At 43.6% G+C, this 21,680-nt stretch overlaps 1 protein-coding gene across 5 annotated transcripts in view; it reads left to right on the top strand.

Moving 5' to 3' along the window:
• The window catches only part of fam135b (family with sequence similarity 135 member B), a 365,288-nt gene that overhangs the window by 254,659 nt on the left and 88,949 nt on the right, over positions 1-21,680 (top strand). For all 5 annotated transcript variants that reach the window (XM_048529329.2, XM_048529327.2, XM_048529330.2 and 2 more), the window contains 3 exons: positions 10,012-10,165; positions 14,222-14,271; positions 16,815-16,970. In XM_048529329.2, coding sequence (XP_048385286.1) covers positions 10,012-10,165; positions 14,222-14,271; positions 16,815-16,970 — 360 coding nt within the window. The remainder of the gene's footprint in view (positions 1-10,011; positions 10,166-14,221; positions 14,272-16,814; positions 16,971-21,680) is intronic.

Genomic DNA, 21,680 nt, shown 5'->3' with positions numbered 1-21,680 from the left:
CATGGTGGGTTGGCGCACTCAGAGGTTTTCACCCAGTGGCAGTGAAGGAACTGTGATATAATTTGAGTATCCCCCTCGTCCTCCCGTCCCACCCCAGCAACATCCGGATCCCATACATCATCCTCCGACACTTCCACCATCTGCAATCCGACCCCACTACTATAGACATTTTTCCCGCTTTCTGGAGGGACTAATCTCTTCGTGACTTTCTTGTCCGCTCCACACTCCCCTCTAGCCCCACCACGCCCGGCACTTTTCCCTGCAACTGCAGGAAGTGCTACACCACTTCAAGCAGATGTTCACCTGCACATCTGCTAATGTGGTATACCGCATCTGCTGTTCTCCTTGTGGTCTCCTCTACATCGGGGAAACCAAGCGGAGGCTCGGGGCCCGCTTTGGAGAACGCCTAAGCTCAGTTCGCACAAAACGACTGCACCTCCCAGTCGCGAACCATTTCAACTCCCCCTCCCATTCCTCAGACGACATGTCCACCCTGTGCCTTCTGCAGTGCCACAATGATGTTACCCGCAGGTTGCAGGAACAGCAATCATATTCTGCTTGGGAAACCTGCAGCCTAATGGTATCACAAGCTTCAAAATCTCCCCACCCCCTACTGCATCCCCAAACCAGCCCAGCTTGTCCCCGCCTTCCTAACCTGAACTTCCTCCCACCTATCCCCTCCTCCCACCTCAAGCCCAACCCCCATTTCGTACCTACTAACCTCATCCGGTCTCCTTGACCTGTCCGTCCGCCCTGGACTGACCTATCTCCTCCCTACCTCCCCACCTACACTCACCTTTACTGGTCCACCCCCGCCTCTTTGACTTGTCTGTCTCCTCTCCACCTATCTTCTCCTCTATCCATCTTCTATCCGCCTCCCCCTCTCTCCTTATTTATTTCAGAATCCCCTTCCCCTCCTCCATTTCTGATGAAGGGTCTCGGCCTGAAACATCAGCTCTCCTGCTCCTCCTGATGCTGCTTGGCCTGCTGTGTTCATCCAGCTCCACACCTTGTTATCTGAGCAATGTTATTACCGCCTAACTAATAGTCAGAATACACAGGTGCCGTGGAGGCCCTGTTGTGGCGCTGTGGTATTCTCTCTATCCCTGGATCGAAGGACCAAGTTCAAGACTCACTTGCTCCAGACGTGTGTAAATAACATACCTGAGCAGGTTGATTAGGGAAAAAAACGGTTGAATTTTAATAAAATGCCCTCTGAAACCCAAACAAAACTCTCAGAAAATTCGTACACGGGAACAATCAGTTGGAGAAAAGTCCTCACCATACTTAAAATGGAAAAATGGTATTGGGCTGCTTTCCTGATCACAGGATGCTTTTTTACTGTTGTAGCTGCTTATAGGCTCACTCATGAAACCCGGAGCAACAAAAGCAGCGCAGAGTGTGACACGTGGCGTTCAGGAACTTTGTTTTACTGGTAGCGGGATGGGAGAGACCAGTATCAGCTTTGTACCAACATCAGCATCTGTCTAGTAACCTGTAGTAGTGAGGCTGGGGTTTGACAAACTGCAAAGAAGATCCAGGAGTGAGAAAAACTGTGAAGGAGGCGAGAGGAGACAGGGAGCTGGCAAGGTGGTGGGGAAATCAGGGAGGAGCCACAAGGCAGGCTAAAACAGGATGGTGGAAGAAAGCGAGGCTGCAAAGAGAGTGGAATGGGGAGAAAATGGTAGGGTAGAAAATATAAAGAGGATTCCTTAAAAAAAAAGGGTTATCTTGTACTCTGCTGGAACCCCAAGAAAAATAATTAAGCTATTTCAGCAAGTAAACAGCCTTCTTGCAGTTACTTGGGACTTCATGCACATCCACATAGTAGGTACATACACACACATACAAAGGTTCAAAATTAAAACGTGATAGTCCCCGTGTAGTGGAAGATAAAAGATCACACAACTTAAGTCCTTTGGGTATCCTTAAGGAGTAAGGTTTTAAGCTGAGGCCATGGTTAATTAGTTGCCTCTTTTTTTAAGCTATCAAGCGCAGTGGTGAATATTGCAATTGCCCCTTACGTTCTCAGTTGTCTGACGTTTCGTTCCCATGCATGCTGGCAAGCTGGGCGCATTGTTCCTTGGGGGAAGGAGAGCTCTCTCAGACTGAGCTTATTGCTGTGTTGTTAATTGCATCCCCTCTGGTCTTGAATTAGCAGCTGCTTTTATGTATTCTCTTGTCTGCAAAGCTTATGTTGACAGACTTGATCATTTCAGGTGATGTTTCATCTCAAAGAAGATTCTCAGAACAATGTAAATCAGATAGGAGATGAGGATCTTTAATGCTTCCCACGAGGTATGGCCATCTGGTTTCATTTCCCTTGGAGAATAAAAGTTAATTTCAGATTACTCTGTCTTTAAAGTCTAATGGATTGTAGTTTCATGAAACTCGGCCTTTTTTTATCCTCAGCATTTGTTCATGTGATGTCGGCATCACTGGTTAGGCTAGCATTTATTGCCCATCACTAATTATCCAGTGGATGATTAAGGTGTGGGTCCAGAGTCACATGTAGACCAGTACAGCAGGTTTCCTTCCCTAAAGGACTTCAGTGAACTAAATGGAGATTTTAGAACAATTGATAGTGGTTATATAGTTGTTGTTAGACTTGCTTTTATTTTTGTCTTCAGAATTTTTTTTTCCAGTCAGATTTCACCATCTGCTCAGAACATTAGCCTGGCTTTCTGGATTGGAAGTCGTGATGTTACTATCATGCGACAGGTTCCCCCTCATTGTTCCCTTCAGGCCTATAGACAACCTCCAAAGATGTTTGCTGCCCCTTGTTGTCTCTTATCTTTACCCATACAGGCTCCCAATCATGGTTTTCTGAACCAGCATCCTTCCTCATGATCGTATTTATTTATTCTTTACTAACGCTGCTACCACTCCTCCTTTCCCTTTTTGTCTGTTCTTCCTAAATAAGAATACCGCTCAACGTTTAGTTTCCATCTTGGGCTCCCTGCAACCATGTCTCCATAATTGCAGTTATATTATAACTGTTTATATCTTTTTGCATTGCTAATTAATCAATCTTATTTGGAATGCTCCATACATTAAGACTTAAAATATTGTTAGGCATCTTAGTTTTGTTTTGCATTATAGCCCCATTTCTATTTTCTATTTTTGCTGCTTACCTTGCTGTCTTTTGTATCTGTCTTTGGTTCCGCTTCTTCTGCCTTTCTGCTCAGTTCCCATCTCGCTGCCATTTTTGTTTAAGCCCTTCTGACTACACTAACGAATACTTTTCCAAGAGCATTGGTTATGCCACTGCCCAGATACAACTCATCCTGCTTCTTCATCCTACCTTCCCTAAACCCAGTCCCAGTGACCTCGATATCTGAATTCCTTCCTTCTGTGCCGTTTCTCCAGCCACATATTCATGTGGTATACTCTGTTATTTCTATTCTCATTGTACTGTGTCCAGCATGTAGAAGGTCCTTTTGGAGCAAGTGGTGGGTGGAATCAGTTACCCATTCTGGCTTGCACATTGAGAATTTTTGACATCTGGCTTGTTGGGAACATTACAGAAGATAGAAAACTGAGCATTAATGAGACAAGTTGCTGCATCAATAAGGTATTTAGCAAGCTTTATTTGTCTTAATCGGTGACTCACTGCAGCCTAGCAAGCAATTTGCTCCACTGAACAGGTGTACTGCTGTGTAGGAACTACTTGATAGTACTATTGATGACCCTTTCCATCACTTTGCCGATATCAAGAGTTGATCGTTAAGGCAAAGATTGGCTAATTTGAATTTGTCCTGCTTTTTGAGTACTAGACATACACGGATAAGCTACCACATTAGTAAATGCCAATATTGTAACTGAACTAGAACAGCTTGAGTAGAAGCACAGCTAATTCTGGAGCATAAGTCTTTATTGCTCTGATGAGCAGACAATATGACGCACCACAAGGATCCAAGCTTCAGTCCCAACTATTCACAATATATGAAAATGATCTGAACCAAATGTAACATTTCTGGACAGAGTAGGTGTAGGGAGGATGTTGTCTCTGACAACACCTTCTCCAGGACATGGAGTAGATGGTTTTGGACTTTGATGAGAGAAGATTTCTTCACTCAGATGGTAGTGAACACTGGAATTGTCGAACATAAAAGGCTCTGAATACAAAGCCCACTCCAGAATAAAAAGGGTTGCTGTTTATGTACACACACAAAAGTAGCAAAAAAAAATTCTGCATGAAGTACATGTCTTTTGTTATGGACATGGTATGCTGCTGAAGCTCAAGAATCTGAGACAACAAGGTGTCAAGCTGGATGAACACAGCAGGCCAAGCAGCATCCGAGGAGCAGGAAAGCTGACGTGTCGGGTCTGGACCCTTCTTCAGAAATGGAGGAAGGGAAGGGGATTCTGAAATAAATAGGGAGAGAGGGGGAGACGGGTAGAAGATGGATGGAGGAGCAGGTAGGTGGAGAAGAGATAGACAGGTCAGGGAGGCGGGGATGGAGACAGTAAGGGTGGGTGTGGGTGGGGATAGGTCAGTCCAGGGAAGATGAACAGGTCAAGGAGGCGGGATGGGGCTGGTAGGTAGGAGGTGGGGGTTGGGCTTGAAGTGGGAGGAGTAGAGAGGTGGGTGGAAGGATTGGCAGGTTAGAGAGGTGGGGATGAGCTGGGATGGTTTCGGGATGTTGTTGGGGGAGGGGAGATTTTGAAGCTTGTGAAATCCACATTGATGCCATTGGGCTGTAATGTCCCCAAGTGGAATATGAGTTGCTGTTTCTTCAGGTGGCATCATTGTGGCTCTGGAGGAGGCCCAGGATGGACATGTCACCCAAAGAGTGGGTGGGGGAGTTGAAATGGTTCGCGACTGGGTGGTGCAGTCGTTTGTCGCGAACCGAGAGTAGGTATTCCACAAATCAGTCTCCAAGCCTCCGCTTGGTTTCCCCGATGTAGAGGAGGCCATGCCGGGAACAACAGACACCAGCAGATGTGCAAGTGAACATCTGTTTGACGTGAAAGGCCTTCTTGAGGCCTGGGACTGGCGTGAGGGGGGAGGTGTGGGGGCAGGTGTAGCACTTCCCGTGGTTGCAGGGAAAAGTGCCAGGGTCAGATGTCCTCACTTTTCAACGCCCGCAACTTCCCCTCTACAGTGGTCGAAAACGCCCTCGACTGTGTCCCTTGCATTTCCCTCATCCCCCCCCCCGACACAACCCCTCCCCGCAATAACAACCAAAACAGAATCCTCCTCGTACTCACGTACCACCCCACCGACTTCCGGATCCAATGCATCATCCTCCGGCACTTCCGCTAATCCGACGCCACCACCAAAGACATTTTTCCTTTCCCACCCTTATCTGCCTTCCAGAGGGACCACTCTCTCTGTAACTTCCTTGTCCGCTCCACAGTCCCCTCCAGCCCCACCACACCCGGCACTTTTCCCTGCAACCGCAGGAAGTGCTACACCTGCCTCCACACCTCCTCCCTCACCCCCATCCCAGGCCCCAAGGTGACTTTCCATATTAAGCAGAGGTTCACCTGCACATCTGCCAATGTGGTATACTGCATCCACTGTACCCGGTGTGGCTTCCTCTACATTGGGGAAACCAAGCGGAGGCTTGAGGACTGCTTTGCAGAACACCTCTGCTCGGTCCGCAATAAACAACTGCACCTCTCAGTCGCAAACCATTTTAACTCCCCCTCCCATACCTTGGATGACATTTCCATCCTGGACCGCTTCCAGTGCCACAACGATATCACCCGAAGGTTACAGGAACAGCACCTCATTTTGCTTAGGCACCCTCCAGCCCAATGGTATCAATGTGGACTTCACAAGCTTCAAAATTTCCCCTCCCCCGAACACACCCCAAAACCAACCCAACTTGTCCCTGCCTCCCTAATCTGTCCATCCTTCCTCCCACCTCTCCAATTCTCCCACCTCAAGCCCTACCCCCACCTCTTACCAGCCTTATCCCGCCTCCTTGACCTGTCTGTCTTCACTGGACTGACATATCCCCTCCCTCACTCCCCACCTATACTGACCTTTTCTGGCTCCATCCCGCTTCTTTGGCCTGTCTCTCCTCCCCACCTATCTGCTCCTTTATCCATCTTCCATCCGCCTCCCCATCTCTCCCTAGTTATTTCAGAATGCCTTTCCCCTCCCCCATTTCTGAAGAAGGGTCCAGACCTGAAACGTCAGCTTTCCTGCTCCTCTGATGCTGTTTGGCCAGCTGTGTTCATCCAGCTCTACGCTTTATAATGTTAAATTCTGTGGAACATTCTGTCTAGTTCCTCAGGACAACATCCTAGCCTCACCTATCGTCATCAGCTTTACCAGAGATCTCCTGTCTTCACAAGGCCCAATGTATGGGCTGTTCAATCATGGTTATTTGGTCTTGATCAAATTGATATTTGTGGAAACTTGCTGAATGCAAATTGGCAGCTATATTTCCTATGGAACAAGAAACACTCCAGTTCAAAAGCTTTGAGATTTCATGTGTTGGTGAAAGTTGTCATTAAGTGTGATTTTTAAGAAATATTTGTTCAAGGTATGTTGGCAGCATTTAAGGCCCATCCCTGATTTCCCTGGAGAAGATGATGGTGACCTGTCTTCTTAAACCACTGCAATCCTTGGAGTTTAGAGACACCCACAGTGCTATTGGGAAAGGAGTTCTAGTACTTAAAATGAGTGACACTGTGGGAACAGTGATATCGTCCCCACTCAGGTTAATATGTGACTTGAAAAGGAACTTACAGATTGTGATGTTGCCATATCTGCCCGTGCTTCTCTAGCCCTTCCATGTGGTAGAGGTTGCAGGTTTGGAATAGTAGCCTTGAGTACCACAATATTTGGTGACAGGACTGAATGTTAATGGTGATGAAAAGGGTACCAATCAAGTGGGATGCTCTCCCCACTTCTTGTGTGTTTTTGGAGCTGCTTTCATCCAGACCAGTGGAGAGTATTTCAGTACACCCTTAACTTTGCTTTGCAGATGATGAACAAGCTGTGGGCAATTCAGGAGGTGAGTTACTTGCCACAAAATTCCTAGCCTCAAACCAGCAATTTAAGTCATTGTATTAAGTTAGTCCCGTTCACTTTCTGGTTAATGGTAATAGCACGATTTTGGTAATGGGAGATTCAGCAACAGTTAGATTTTCTCCTGGTGAAGTTAAACTTTGCCAGGCATGAGTGGATGTGACTTTTGTTTGCCACAACAGCAAAAGCTCAGATGCTGTCCTGGTCTTGCTACATGTGAATAGAGACTGTTTCAGTATTTGAGATATCAAAGATGGTGCTGAACATTGTGCAGGCATAACAAATATCCGAATTCTGACCTTACAGTGAGAGAGGGTTATTCATGAAGCAGCTGAAGATGTTCACGTTTACAATGCTGCCTTGAGAAACACTTCCACCGATGTCTTAGGGCTAAGGTGATTAGCTTCCAATAATGACCTTTGGGTTAGATATGAATCCAACCAGTGAAGTGTTTTCTCTCTGATTCCCACTAATTCTAAACTTACTGGTGCTCCTTGATGCCATGAATATGGCCTTCATGTCAAGGGCAAACACTCCCACATCACCTCTGGAGATAAACTGTTTTGTCCCTCTTTGCAGTAAGGGTGTAATGAGACTAAGAGTCAAGTGGATCTGGCAGAATCCAGACTGAGTGTCAGTGAGCAGGTTATTTCTTTACAAGTGCTGCTTGATCATATTGTTGCTGACCCCTGCCAATAACTTTGTCGATGATCAAGAGTACACTGACAGAGCAATAATTCAATGGATTGGATTTATTCTACCTTTCATGCACAGGAGATACCTGGGCAATTTTCCACAGTATCTGGTAGTGTTGTAGCTGTAGTAGGACAGATTGATTAGGAGTGCAGCTTGGTCATGAGAATGAGTTTTCAGTGTTGTTCACTTCAACAAGATGTGGTCTTTTTACTTCGCACAGCAAATACAAATATTGCAAAAAATCATGAATTTACTCAGTCTTTAAACTTTGCCATGACTTGCAATTTATTTTAATTCTTTGTAAGTAATCTGCATTTTTTTCTTCTGTATTCCTAGTTTCAGTTGTCCTTGCTCTTCAGTATTGTGTCTAATTTAATTAATAATTTTTTTTCGCTGAGTAATGCACTTTGATCACAAGAATTACCTCTCACCTGTTATTACAGACAAACCTTCATTCTACAATATCATTAATCAGTAATAACACAGTTTGTTTTCCTCACCTTGGTTAACTGGGCTTTGTGTTACACTTCAGTTTAATTGGGTTCCTACTGCGATGTTTTACAACATTATGCCCCATTTGTTAGCTCAATTAGAATTTGTCTGAATTGCTCTTGAGTAGAAAAGTCTGAAGGCTATACAAATGTGGTTTTCTGGGTCACTCTCAAGAATTAAAAATTATTTTAATGTTAATTCCTCTCATGCTGTAGAGAGGAAATCTGTTCAACAGCAATTTACTCAGTGTTATTCTTAACCTGAATATGATTGCTTTTAATGGAGGACTGCAACAGGATGTACTTCTGTTAATGTGAATGTAAATATGTAATACTTTTTTTTAGAAGAATATATATTTCTATCTGCAGGTTTTGCTCTTTTATAATCTCCACCTTGTCATGTTACCACGTTGAGTTAGGTTCCATGACATGAGGAGCCCATTAGCATCTTGCCCACATTTTCATCTTCAAAGACTAAGCATAGACAGTTACATTTATTCTGGAAAGAGAGCACTAAGGCCTAATTTTATTCTATCCTCATTCAATATCCCCACACTCACTGGAGACAGAGGAAATTCAGGGGCTTCCATTTGGTGTCTTTGAAATCGCAAGAATCGATAAGTTAAAGGACTAGCTTTAACCCTGCGCTGTTCCTGCTTTGAGATCCTGGGCGTTCTTTTTCGTTCAGCCGTGGGATGACTGGGCCAGTGTTTATTACCCACCCCCAGTTACCCTTGAGGAGGAGGTGGTGAGCTGCAGCTAGTTAACACAGATTTTCTTTTTAGGCTATCTTGTGCTTTGAGGAGATGTCAGGTAACACCTGCATTCTCTTTGCATCAGTTTGTTTCTTTTTAAGATGAAATCTTATCAGATTGAAAAAAGTGTTCCCTTCAAATAAAGTGTTGCTGTTTATCTTTAATATTGCTTAGTTTTTTTGTGAATGAACTGGGAGGGTTTCTCTGAAAAGGTCAGTGAAATATCACTCCCAATCTCAAGACGAGTAAAACACAGCCAACATTTTTCACAGTTGCGCAGGCATACAATTTTTTTGTAAAAAAAAAGTAGAATATTAGAAGAGAATCCCTCCAGTGTGGAAACAGGCCCTTCGACTCAAAGTCCACACTAACTCTCAGAGCATCCCACCCAGACGCATCCCCCGGTAGCCTATCTAATCTACACATCCCTGAATACTGTGGCCAATTTAGCATGGCCAATTCCACATTTTTGTGCTGTGGGAGGAAACCAGAGCACCCGGAGGAAACCCATGCAGACGTGGGGAGAACATGTAAATTCCACACAGAAGTCGCCTGAGGGTAAAATCGAACCCGGGTCCCTGGCACTGTGAGACAGCAGTGTTAACCACTGAGCCACCATGTCACCAATGAGAAAGCTCAATGGAAGATGAAGGTCCTCAGTCAAGATAACAGCAAGGTTGACTGCATTGTGAGAAAAACAGTGAACAGATAATGCCAAGATTGTCCTTTAAATCTTGTAATATTACAAGATGGGGAATACTAAAAGAGGGGACGAGTTCCCTGGACTTGAGCCCAGGAAACGATGAGTTGCTATGTTTAGATTTGCAAACTGACTATGCTTGGAGAGGGCTGGATGTGGAAGACACTATATTTGTAGCATAGAAGGAACAAAAGAGAAAAGCTCAGAGGAGCACTAACTGTGCCGGAAAAGAGCAAAAACAAAGGGAAAATGTAGATATAGTTTAATTGTTTCCATACATGGTCCGCCTTGGCTATGGTTGTGTTCCTTTCATTAATGAGAAGTGTTGGGTGTGCAGTTTCATTCTCCTGTATCTCACCCTTTTATTCTTTCTGCCAGGGGAGCAGTAATGTCACCTCTGAGGATTGTATGCAACACGTATACCGATGGCATGAAAATCTCTGCCGAACTTTACTTTCTGCTTACAAGGGACTTCTTTGCTACTTCAGTGCAATCATGAAACAGATCCCAGAACTTCATCAGATTCAACTGGGTAAGAGAGATGCAATTTTAAAATGTAATGTTGTTGTTGCCTACCACCCCACCACTAAGTGAAGACTCATGCTAAGGTACGGTTTCACTGGTATCAGCTGTGCCACACTGTGAGGCCAGGTAGTGTCATGGTTATGTAGTGTACTGAGAGAGTGTGGGCTCGGATTTCACTCCAGGTTCAAGGAATGTAATTCTGGACCATTTGGAACTACTACAACCTGAGGCCATGATCTGTCACATACCTATTATGTTTTCAGCCCCTGGGGATGGGGATGAGCAAGATTCAGATCTGCTACCTTCCTAGGCACAGGAGAAGATGAGTGTCGATGAACACTAGTTAGAAGGCCCATTATGGTAATTGCAGACATCAGCCCACATCTCCACATCATCCCTATGCACCTTCATTAATTTATATGCCCCTTCATGCTTCCACATCCACCCCATGTACCACTCATGCCACTCATCCATATTCACACTGGGTAAATGCCAGGAGCTATGGAAAACCATGGCAAGTCTTTGAAGTGGACAATCAAAAATAAACCCCAAATAATCAAGCAAGGATATCATACAATAAACTGCCATTTGTACTGCTCTGAAAAAGATTTAGAGAAAGTTAAATTTTCTCAATTGGTTATTAAGTTGTAAAAGCAAACATCCAGTCACAAACCACACTGAAGGCAAATTATCATCCATTAACTTCTGAAAACTACCAAGATAGAGAAACAACCTCTTGATTAGTTAAGCACACCAATAGTATTTGAGACTTATCCAAGCATTCACGTGAGCCATCAAGCCACCATGGTAGATAGCTAGGATTGTTTTTTAAGTTACATCTGATGACCTGTTATTCAAAGAATCCTTAGATCCATTTTTTTTAGTTTTAAAGTTACAGGACTGTAGATATTCAAATCACGTTGGATCGTACCAGAAGAATTAACTAGCATTGTTCTGTACCATTTTGAATGTAGAGGGGTCATACTTTCACAAATAACGCAAGTTATTTGGCTTAGCATGAGAGCAGTGTCAATTATCAACCTCCCTTGCAGGACAGAGCCCGGTGATCAAATCATTTCAGTGAACAAACATCTAACTTAGAGGACAAAATCTAATAATGATATTTAAAGTTGTCACAATAGTTAACAGTTAATTGACAGAATGTTTCCACTAATCAACATGCTTCTACAGAGTGTCGAAATTCAGAAAGCCCAATGAAAATAAATGGGACTTGTGAGACAACTTATCCCTTGGCCTGTCAGTAGTAATTTAGGCATCACTGGCTGACCTAACTCAAACACCTTACTGCCTGAGGCAACTTTATTTGGTTATTAGGAGGCAATTCATATTTTTCATTGTGACTTCATTGTTGACAATTACCCCTTCCATTCCTAACTATTTTGGAGACAAAGGCTCAGCCTTATAACTTCAAATTAGTTGGTAGCTTGACAATTTCAATTCAGTGTTTGAAAATTAAATTTAAAAAATAGTTTCAACAAAATTGTCCATGCAGCTGTCAGACTACAATTAAAATAGAGTTGCTTTACGTGAGATCCTTTCAGCGTATAATTCCAATCCCACACAAATGATATTGACTCCTTATTGAACTCTGAATTGGCTACTGCCACCCTCCCCTTCCCAGGGCACTTCAGGGTGGGAAATAAGTGCAGTCCTTGCCAAGACTCACTTCTTTAGAGTGTCCAAATGGCATTTCATAGTGAGAAACAAATTTATCTACACTGATTGTCAGATGTGAGATTTTAAGTCTGCATACCTTTAATAAGACTTAAGGAGATTTAAGATGATTGAGGAAAGGTCCCGATCCAAAACGTCAGCTTTCCTGCCGCTCTGTTGCTGCCTGGTTTGCTGTGTTCCTCCAGCTCCACACTGTGTTATCCCTGACTCCAGCATCGGCAGTTCTTACTGTCTCTCTTGGCAAATAGACCATATTTTTTCATTTAAAATATCAAATATGTACTTTATTCATAAATTTTCTGTAAGCAAATACAAGTGTAAACAGATCAGTACCATGCAGAAAATGTATTGTAATTTTGACATTCCTTATTAGAGCTTCAATCCAGTTGCAACAACAAAAGCAGTTTATTAAATGAAAGGAATATATTCACATTCCCATAAAGGCCACAATGGAATCTCAAAAGGTAATAGACCCTCGTCGTGCTTTGGCAGAAAGACCTTAGCTAGTGACCTCTCTCCACTGCACCTCAGTGACAGCTGCTCCAAACTTTAGTACCACTCTGGCTAAGGCAGTGGGGGAAGAACATACCCAATATTACCTTCATCTGGATGCTCATCTTTGTACCCAGATCATCCAGTTGTGTGTCAACCTTCTGTACAGAAACACCACGTTTCACTATCACATCATCCCTGGTGTTGTCAAGTAGTTGGACCATTCCATATCATTTGTTCCTCATGGAACAATTTGCAAAGGAAACACCTTTGACCCACAAGTCCATGAGGCAGTGGTAGCATGTAATGTCCTGTGAAACAAGGAGACAGTCGATCCTGTCGAGTGGCTTCCTGAGCAGACTGTCAAAGTCACTTGGCAGAATGCCCCATCACTGGAACTTTCCAACAGGCACCACGTCATTAGCTTGGCTGGTAGTGAAAAGACCTTTCACGCATCCCTAGACTTTTTGCACTACCGCACATTGCCCTCAAGATGACTGCGGTGGAGAAGGTGGCATCACACATCTCCTTTTTGGAATGTGCCTTTGCAAAGAAGGTAACAGATGCAGGTATTTTTGTCGCGATTCATCGAGCTGCTCTGCAATGCAGGACTCTGTGCTGTAATGCCTTTTCTTTGGAATGCACACTGGTGCCTGGAGGACCATTAACTCAATGAACGATGCTCTTTGGCCTGGCTGAAACTTGTTGATCTTCCAGTGCAAAAGGTTGACCTCAACCAAGTGTTACAGACTTGCATATCTCAAAGATGATAAAGTGACCATTGCAGGTTAGTACAAGCTGCCTGACTGTGTGGATGGAAATAGGTTTTCTAACTGCCTAACACTTTTGGACATCTCGTGGCAGAGAAAATTCAGCAATACATTGAGTTAGTGCGGCTGTTTTCAGAGTTCAAATAATATGTCTTGTAGTGTTAAAGTGTCATTATGTGACCTCACTGTTAATGTGCCACCAATGATACATTTTGTTTAGATATGCACACCAAAGAGCCGTGGGGTATGATTTATATCCAATGAGTTTGCTAAACAACAAACTTGCAAAACTAACCCAGTGCTAGAACTAAGATAATAAAATGTGAGGCTGGATGTACACAGCAGGCCCAGCAGCATCTCAGAGAAGGGTCTAGGCCCGAAACGTCAGCTTTTGTGCTCCTGAGATGCTGCTGGGCCTGCTGTGTTCATCCAGCCTCACATTTTATTATCTTGGATTCTCCAGCATCTGCAGTTCCCATTATCACCAGTGCTAGAACTAAAGGCATCACACGGTTCTTCATTCCATGACTTATTCCTCCAGATAAGTTTAAACTTTTGTATGCTGTAAGTCAGAAAGTATGTTTGTTGATTTTAAATGTGAACCATATTGAATGGTACTATTTTGAACTGAGGTAGGAGTTTCTGATTACTGTTACTCCAAAATTTACCTCACAGTCCCATTTTCATAAGAAGTGTATTTAAACATAATGCAGCCGTAAGAATGACCAATCTCTGGGAAAACTAAAGACAGCGGCTGCAGAAAATGCACAGAAAATTTTTTGGTATCTGTAAAACAAAAAAACTTAACATTTTTGGCATATACCATTCCTCGCAATGTTTCTGTCAAAAAGTCTATACCAATAATATTATTGTGGCTTTTTTCTCTGAAATATTGGTGGGGTTTGTTGTTTGAAGCCAAGAAACTTAAGGTGCTAAGTGGAGAGTGCAGGAAACAAATGTGATGGTTAAAGTTGCCTGCTGTTCGCTCTTCATGATTCAGATTTCTTCAGTCAGCTGTTTTTGGCTAATACATTATCACGCATTGTCCAATAGGTGCTTTGTTATTAAGGGATAGAATTCTGATTGCATATTTTTCTTGCTTGTAGAGGACTGCCTCATCGAAGAAACATTGTGCCAGCTTCACATTAACTTGCAGGTAGGGATTTTATCACTTATTCTAAAAATGTTCATTTTACATGTGAGTAAAATTCAAGTTTGGCAATTGGGAAAAATGGGCAGGAGCAGAATATCCACCCACTACTCTTCATTTAAAATTTCTGCCAAAGTCAAACTTTAATCCCTACTGTCCCTTAAATCTAACAAAATCTATAAGCTTGGAACAAATAAAATGATGCACTAATTTTTAGAAAGCAGCAGGCACCTTTTGTGTGACACCTGAAATGGCAACAGAAATACAAGTTAGGATAATATTTTAAAATCTATGTAATATAATTACCTGTGACAACAGGTATTCTTCCAAAGAGCTGCAGCTGCCCAAACTCCCAATGTGACATCGTCTATTCCACACAGAGGAGATGCTGTAAATACAGAATACACAAAAGAAAGTGAATAGATTAACTCTGAGATGGGCATTGATGCAGGTGTTGTTTCTAATACCAATGAGCAACTTGGATTTAGAAATTCAGTATTGACCAATCATATTTGCTGGCAATACTAAGCAAGGAGTAGTAGTTGAATTTGCAGAGTCTGTTCAGGAAAAGGAAGATCAGTTGAACCAAAAAATTAACATGTCAGGTAGAACATTGAAAGATATAGCTGATGATAAACACCGAATCAACAGTCTTGAATTAAGTTAGTAAGGAGTTAAAAGTAAAGGCTTCAGAAGATTGTCACTGGACATGTTCAATTGTCTGAAATATTATTAGAATGCAGAGTTTGAAAAACAGTTAAGTACAAGTTAGTAGAAGTCAGTTTAAAATCATACAGCAGCATTAACAGACCACAACGAGAAGACTTTGTCCAATTTTGGTTACCTTGGTATAAAGCATATACTTGAGACTCGAGGATCTGATGAGAAAAGCCTTTAAACTCAGAGGATTGAGTTGTATAGAAATACTGAGAAAGGCTTTATAATATTAAAAGGAGGCATTACAGAGATAAATACTACGCAGGTATGCTCTCTCCACCACGCAAGCCTTATGGGTACCACTGATCTTTTATTCCAACAATATCTTTGTGAAAGATCCTGGTTGGATTTACTGTTTTGTGACTTTCTCCAAACAATATTTTTATCTCTCAGGTTCTCAAACTATAATTTGTGGACCTTAGCGTGTGAGAGGATTTGTGAGATTTTTTGATCCCAATTCCTTCGGCTGAATCAAATGTGCATCATCAGGACATTCCCTAAGCAATCCAATACTACTTTTTACTTATCTTTGATTTTCAGGCAGATTTTCTGTTTGTATATATTGATTTTTTTTCCCACCCATTTCTGGTTGGCTGGCACTATTTTTCAGAAATTCAGGTAAGCGATCTCTGGAGAATGCTGCAGTGTTTTATTGGTTATTGTTTCTCACTGTGAGATTATGTGCTGTTGGACGCATGTGTGTATTCCTGCTGCCACAACTGACAAATAAAAATACAACGGAGAGAAATATTTTGTCCTCCTAAACCCAATCATTTCTGGATTCCAAAAGTAATGGATCAATCGATGAAGTAATACAGTCACCACTGTTCCAATTTTTAAAATCACAGAATGTGTAGAAATAGTCAAAGATAAATTGCGCAGGAAACTGTTTTGAGAACGGTTTGAATGATTTGTCGGGGCTTGCTAACCATTTTGAGCAGCCTCAGAGTGATGTATTCTCACCAAAATTCTCTAACCATTGTATGTGACTGAGTGTGACATCTGCAGGAGTAAAGGGAACTGCAGGTACCAAAGATGTGAGTGAGCTTATGCTGCAGATTATCATGTCTGTCACATTTTTGTCCTTCTATTCGCTAATTAGTTCGAAGGAAAAGTAGCAAATCTGAATATGGAACACATAGGTCAAGAGTAAGTAAAGGAGTCCGTGAGAAACTGCTGAATATTCAAACAGCAGATGGTGGAATTTGAAATCAACAGAAGTCTGGAATTACGAGTCAAATGATCCCCATGAATCTATTGCCAATTGTCGGGAAAAATCCAGTTGGTTCACTAATGGCCTTTAGTGAAGCAAACTGCCATCCTTACTTGATCTGGCCTACATGTGACTCATATCAATGTAGTTGACTCTTAAATGCTGTCTGGGCCATTGGGGATGGGCAGTAAAAACTGGCCTAACCTCTGATGCCGTCATCCCATGAATGAATAAAAAAATTAGAAAAGCAGTCATTTCTGAATGCCCAGTTAAACAACTTTTAAACAGGTGGCCTCCAACTTTTTGTCCATGATGATCAAAATTTATAATGTGCAAAATAAAAATTTTAAACAGCATTAAACAGAATAAAATGCAAATTTAACTGTAACAGGTTCTATTATAAAAATGCTACCTTTTAAGAAATATACCATGTTTTAACAGTTCAAGTGCTTCTGAATTCTATTCCTGTTAAAACTTCATCATTTAATATACAAGTTCTCTATTTTATCTTGCTCCTCAAAATAGTGCTATAAACATGAGGTAACATGTCAGTTTACAAAGTGAAACAAAGGTTTAGGTAAGTTCATTTGGTTGTAAAGTATTTATGATTTTCTTGCAGATGTTTAACAGCCCAGACAAAGTGGCAGAACAGATCAGCAGGGACCTGGCCCAGCTCTGTTCCTGTCTTGCAGCACTGTGGAGCCAGTTCCTAGACAGTATGACACTCCAAACAGATGTTACAGCTTTCTTAAGCCAAGATCATCACAGTTTAAGGGTAATGTAACAAATGTAAAAGACATAATGTTTTGTTTTGTTCTGTCTGAATGTCACCACACTGTGACTCAGATAGTTCACTTTCAATACGGGGTTACTAACAATGAAATGTTAAAAGTACAGCATTTACTTGAAGGAGATAGTGGGAACTGCAGATGCAGGAGAATCTGAGATAACAAGGTATAGAGCTGGATGAACACAGCGGGCCATGCAGCATCATAGGAGCAGGAAAGCTGATGTTTCTGGCCTAGACCCTTCTTCAGAAATTGAGGAGGGGAAGGAGCTTCTGAAATAAATAGGGAGAGACGGGCAAGCAGATAGAAGATGGATATAGGAGAAGATAGTGGAGAGGAGACAGACCGGTCGGGGGGGAATTAGGGAGGGAATAGTTCAGTCCAGGGAGGACGGACAGGTCAAGGGGGCGGGATGAGGTTAGTAAGTAGGAGAAAGGGGTGGGACTTGAGGTGGGAGGAGGGGATAGGTGGAAGGACAGGTTAGGGAGGCGGGGACGAGCTGGGCTGGGTTTGGGATGCAGTGGGGGAAGGGGAGATGTTGAAGCTTGTGAAGCCCACATTGACACCAATGGGCTGCAGGGTTCCCAAGCGGAATATGAGTTGCTGTTCCTGCAACCTTTGGGTGGCATCATTGTGGCACTGCAGGAGGCCCATGATGGACATGTCGTCTGAGGAATGGGAGGGGGAGTTGAAATGGTTGGCGACTGGGAGGTGCAGTTGCTTACTGCAAACCGAGCGTAGGTGTTCTACAAAGCGGCCCCCAAGCCTCCGCTTGGTTTCCCCGATGTAGAAGAGGCCACGATGGGAACAGCAGATCAAGTATACGACATTAGCAGATGTGCAGATGAACGTTTGCTTGATGTGGAAAGTCTTCTTGGTGCCTGGGATAGGGGTGAGGAGGGGGAGGTGTAGGGGCAGGTGTAGGACTTCCTGTGGTTGCTGGGAAAAGTGCCGGGTATGATAGGACTAGAGGGGAGTGTGGAGCGGACAAGGGAGTCACTGAGAGAGTGGTCCCTTCGGAAACCCGATAAGGGTGGAGAGGAAAAATGTCTTTGGTGGTGGCGTCGGACTGCAGACGGCAGAAGTATCGGAGGATGATGCGTTGGGCCGGAGGTTGGTGGGGTGGTATGTGAGGGCGAGGGGTGTTCTGTTTTGGCTTTTTTTATTGCGGGGAGGGGTTGTGAGGGATGAGTTGCGGAAAATGCGGGAGACACGGTCCAGGGCATTCTCGACTACTGATGGGGGGAGGTTGTGGTCCTTGATAAACGAGGACCTGAGATGTACGGGAGTGGGGTGCTTCATCCTGGGAGCAGATGCAGTGGAGGCGAAGGAATTTGGAATAGGTGATGGGATGTTTCCAGCAAGGTGGGTGGGAGGAGGTCTTTTCTAGGTAGCTGCGGGAGTCGGTGGTCTTGAAATGGATATCGGTTTCGAGGTGGTTGTCCGAGATGGAGACAGAGAGGTCCAGGAAGGAGAGAGAGGTATTAGAGATGGTCCAGGTGAAATTAAGGTTGGGGTGGAAGGTTTTGCTAAAGTGGATGAACTGTTCAAGCTCCTCGTGGGAGGACGAGGCGGTGCTGATACAGTCATCAGTATAGCAGAGGAAGAGGTGGGGCTTAGGGCCAGTGTAGGTGCGGAAGAGAGATTGTTCCACACAACCTACAAAGATGCAGGCGTAGCTTGGGCCCGTTTGGGTACCCATAGCCACCCTCTTTGTAGAAAGTGGGAGGAATTAAAGGAGAATTTGTTGAGGCTGAGGACAGGTTTGGCTAAGCGGATGAGGGTGTTGGTAGAGGGAGACTGGCCGGGCCTTCGGGACAGGTAGAAGTGGAGGGCCTTTTGTCCCTCTGTATGGGGAATGCAGATGTATAGGGACTGGACATCCATGGTAAAGATGAGGTGTTGGGGACCGGGGATTTTGAAGTTATGGAGGAGGTGGAGAGCATGGGTGGTGTCATAGACGTAGGTTGGGAGTTCCTGGACTAAGGGGGAGAAAAGGGAGTCCACGTAGGTGGAGATGAGTTCGGTGGGGAAGGAGCAGCTGGAGACAATGGGTTGACCAGGCCAGTCAGGTTTGTAGATTTTGGGAAGGAGATAGAAGCGGGCGGTGCAGGTTTGGGGAACGATGAGGTTGGAGGCTGTGGGTGGGATGTCACTTGAAGTGATGATGATGTTGATAGTTTGGGAGATGATGGTTTGGTGTTCAGGGGTGGGGTCATGATCAAGGGGGCAGTAGGAGGAGATGTTGGAGAGTTGGCGTCTGGCATTGGCGATGTAGAGGTCAGTACACCATACTATATCTGCGCCTCCCTTGTCCACGGGTTTTACAGTGAGGTTGTGATTGATGCAGAGAGCTGCATGTTCTGCAGGGTAGTGGTTGGAGCGGGTGAGAGGGGTGGAGCGGTTGAGGCGATTGATGTTGCCCCGGCAGTTGGAGATGAAGAGGTCGAGGGAGGGTAGGAGGCCTTGGGGTGGTGTCCAGGAGGAGGGGTGTGCTGGAGGTGGGACTAGGGGTCAGTAGAGGGAGGGTTAGGCTCACTGTTAAAGAAGTAAGCGCGGAGGCGGAGGCGATGGGAAAACTGCTCACTGTCCAAACGTGACCGGTATTCATTGATGTGTGGGTGGAGGGGGACAAAATTGAGCCTATCCCCTTCATAAGAGTTGAAAGAGTCAACTCTGCCTTTACCTGAGACAGTTTGTCATCTGGAGTGGATCCAATGTAAAGATACTGAAGAAAATTTACAAGAATCCATGTTACTGTCTAACGAGAACAATTCCATGAGTAGCAGGTGAGGGTTGAGTATGGTTTGACTATGTTTTTACTTCAAATAGTTTTACATTTAGATCACACTTCTGACATTGTAAAACCAGCTTTAAAGAAATGTTATCAGGGAAAATTCGAGAAGTAGCAAATGAGGAACTGTTTGAGAAAATGGGCAAAAGCTGGGTGAAAAAGGGAAGTTTCAATAATGGGAAAAGGATAAAGGTGGGCAGATTTAGAGGTAAAATTCTAGAAATTAGGGTCATGGCATTTTAAGGTATCATTGTTGACTGCTTATTTAAGTTGGAGGCTTTAGTGACCAGAGTTAGAGGAACCAAGATATCTCTGAACTTTGTAACACTGGTAAGATTATTGTTACTACAACAATGAAGTCTAGATGTCTTTCCTTGACCATTTGTAGCACTATTTGTCCTGGACACAGAAAAGCCTATGGTAACTCATCCTGATTTTCACTTGCTAGTCCTATAAAAGCAGTTTCTCCAGCCTAATTGTACCAGTTATGAAGTGTTTCACTTGAAATGTTAATTTTCTCAAACTCTTCTGAGCACTGAATTACTGACTTCTCATTTCTAATTCTGAATCAGAAATTTGCCGTACCCAATATGTTGTAGGCACTGCTTTTGGTGTCAGTTTGAGGGAAGGGCTATGGACCATGCATGTGGGGAGTGAGCTTGAACAATCAAGGCTGTTATTGGGAAATGCTATAGAAACATGAGGAGGCTGTTCGGTCTCTGGGGCCTGTTCGGGCATTCATTGACAGTAAGACTGATGTGTATCCTAACTTTAACCACCTGTTATATTAAGGTCTCTCAATGTACTTGGCAATCAAAAATATATCAGATTTCAATTATTAATTTACAGTGCATCTACAGTGTTTTGTGAGAGACAGTTTCTTTCCTTTGCCCTTAACTCTTCCGTCATAGGAGTATTTATCTATGATCTATAGGAGTATTTATCTCTTAAACGTTCACTCACTTCACCACAGTGACAGCAATGTGCATTATACACAAACAAAAACAGAAGTTGCTGGAAAGTTCAACAGGTCTGGCAGCATCTGTGAAGAAAAAACTCAAGAAAATGTTTCGGTCCAGTGAGGAAGAGTCAGAACTGAGGAAGGGACTGGACCGAAATGCTAACTCGAGTTATTTTCTTCCCTGATGCTGCCAGACCTGCTGCTGAGCTTTCCAGCAACTTCTGTTTTTGTTCCTGATTTATTACATCCACAATTTTTTTGGTTTTTATTATGCATTATACAGTTGCTCTGTGCCGATGTTAGCTTTAACGGCACCTTCCTAACCCAGGACCTTACCACCTAGAAAAACAAGGACAGCATGTGCCTGGGAACATCACCACAGAAATGTTCCCCTCCATGCCACCCACCTTCCTGATGTGGAACTGTATCGCTGTTCCTTCATTGCCATGGGTAAAAATCCTGGAATGCTCTTCCTAGTTGCACTGACAATATACACGTTCAAGATGACAGCTCGTCTAACCGGTCTTCTGAAGGGATGGTAAGCAATATAAACATCCATTGAATAATAAATCTACTCCACCAATTCTGTTTAAAATCTTAACGATCTCAGTTGACACACTGCACCCGTTTATGGGTTTAGAAACGTAGATTATGTAATCTCTCTCTGTAACCCGTCACTCTGTTTAACCCGTGCAGCCCCGGTAACCACTTGTGAAATTACTCTGCACCTCTTTGGAGACCAACATAATCTTTCTAAGGTACAATATCCTGAATTGTAGCACAGTTTTCAGTATAATCCAGGCAGACTGTGCCACATCATACCTGTGCGCTGTGCTGTGCACAATTGAAGTAAGCAACGAGGCAATGTGATAGACGCTGAGGAGCTGCTGGGATTAGCATTGTCTTCCAAGGAAGTGAAGGATATTGGGGAGGAGGAGGAGG

Source organism: Stegostoma tigrinum, chromosome 5 (genome assembly GCF_030684315.1).
Source record: "Stegostoma tigrinum isolate sSteTig4 chromosome 5, sSteTig4.hap1, whole genome shotgun sequence".
Classification (NCBI taxonomy): Eukaryota; Metazoa; Chordata; class Chondrichthyes; order Orectolobiformes; family Stegostomatidae; genus Stegostoma; species Stegostoma tigrinum.
Note: the sequence above shows the minus strand (reverse complement) of the source record. Positions and strands in the feature narration are given on the sequence as shown.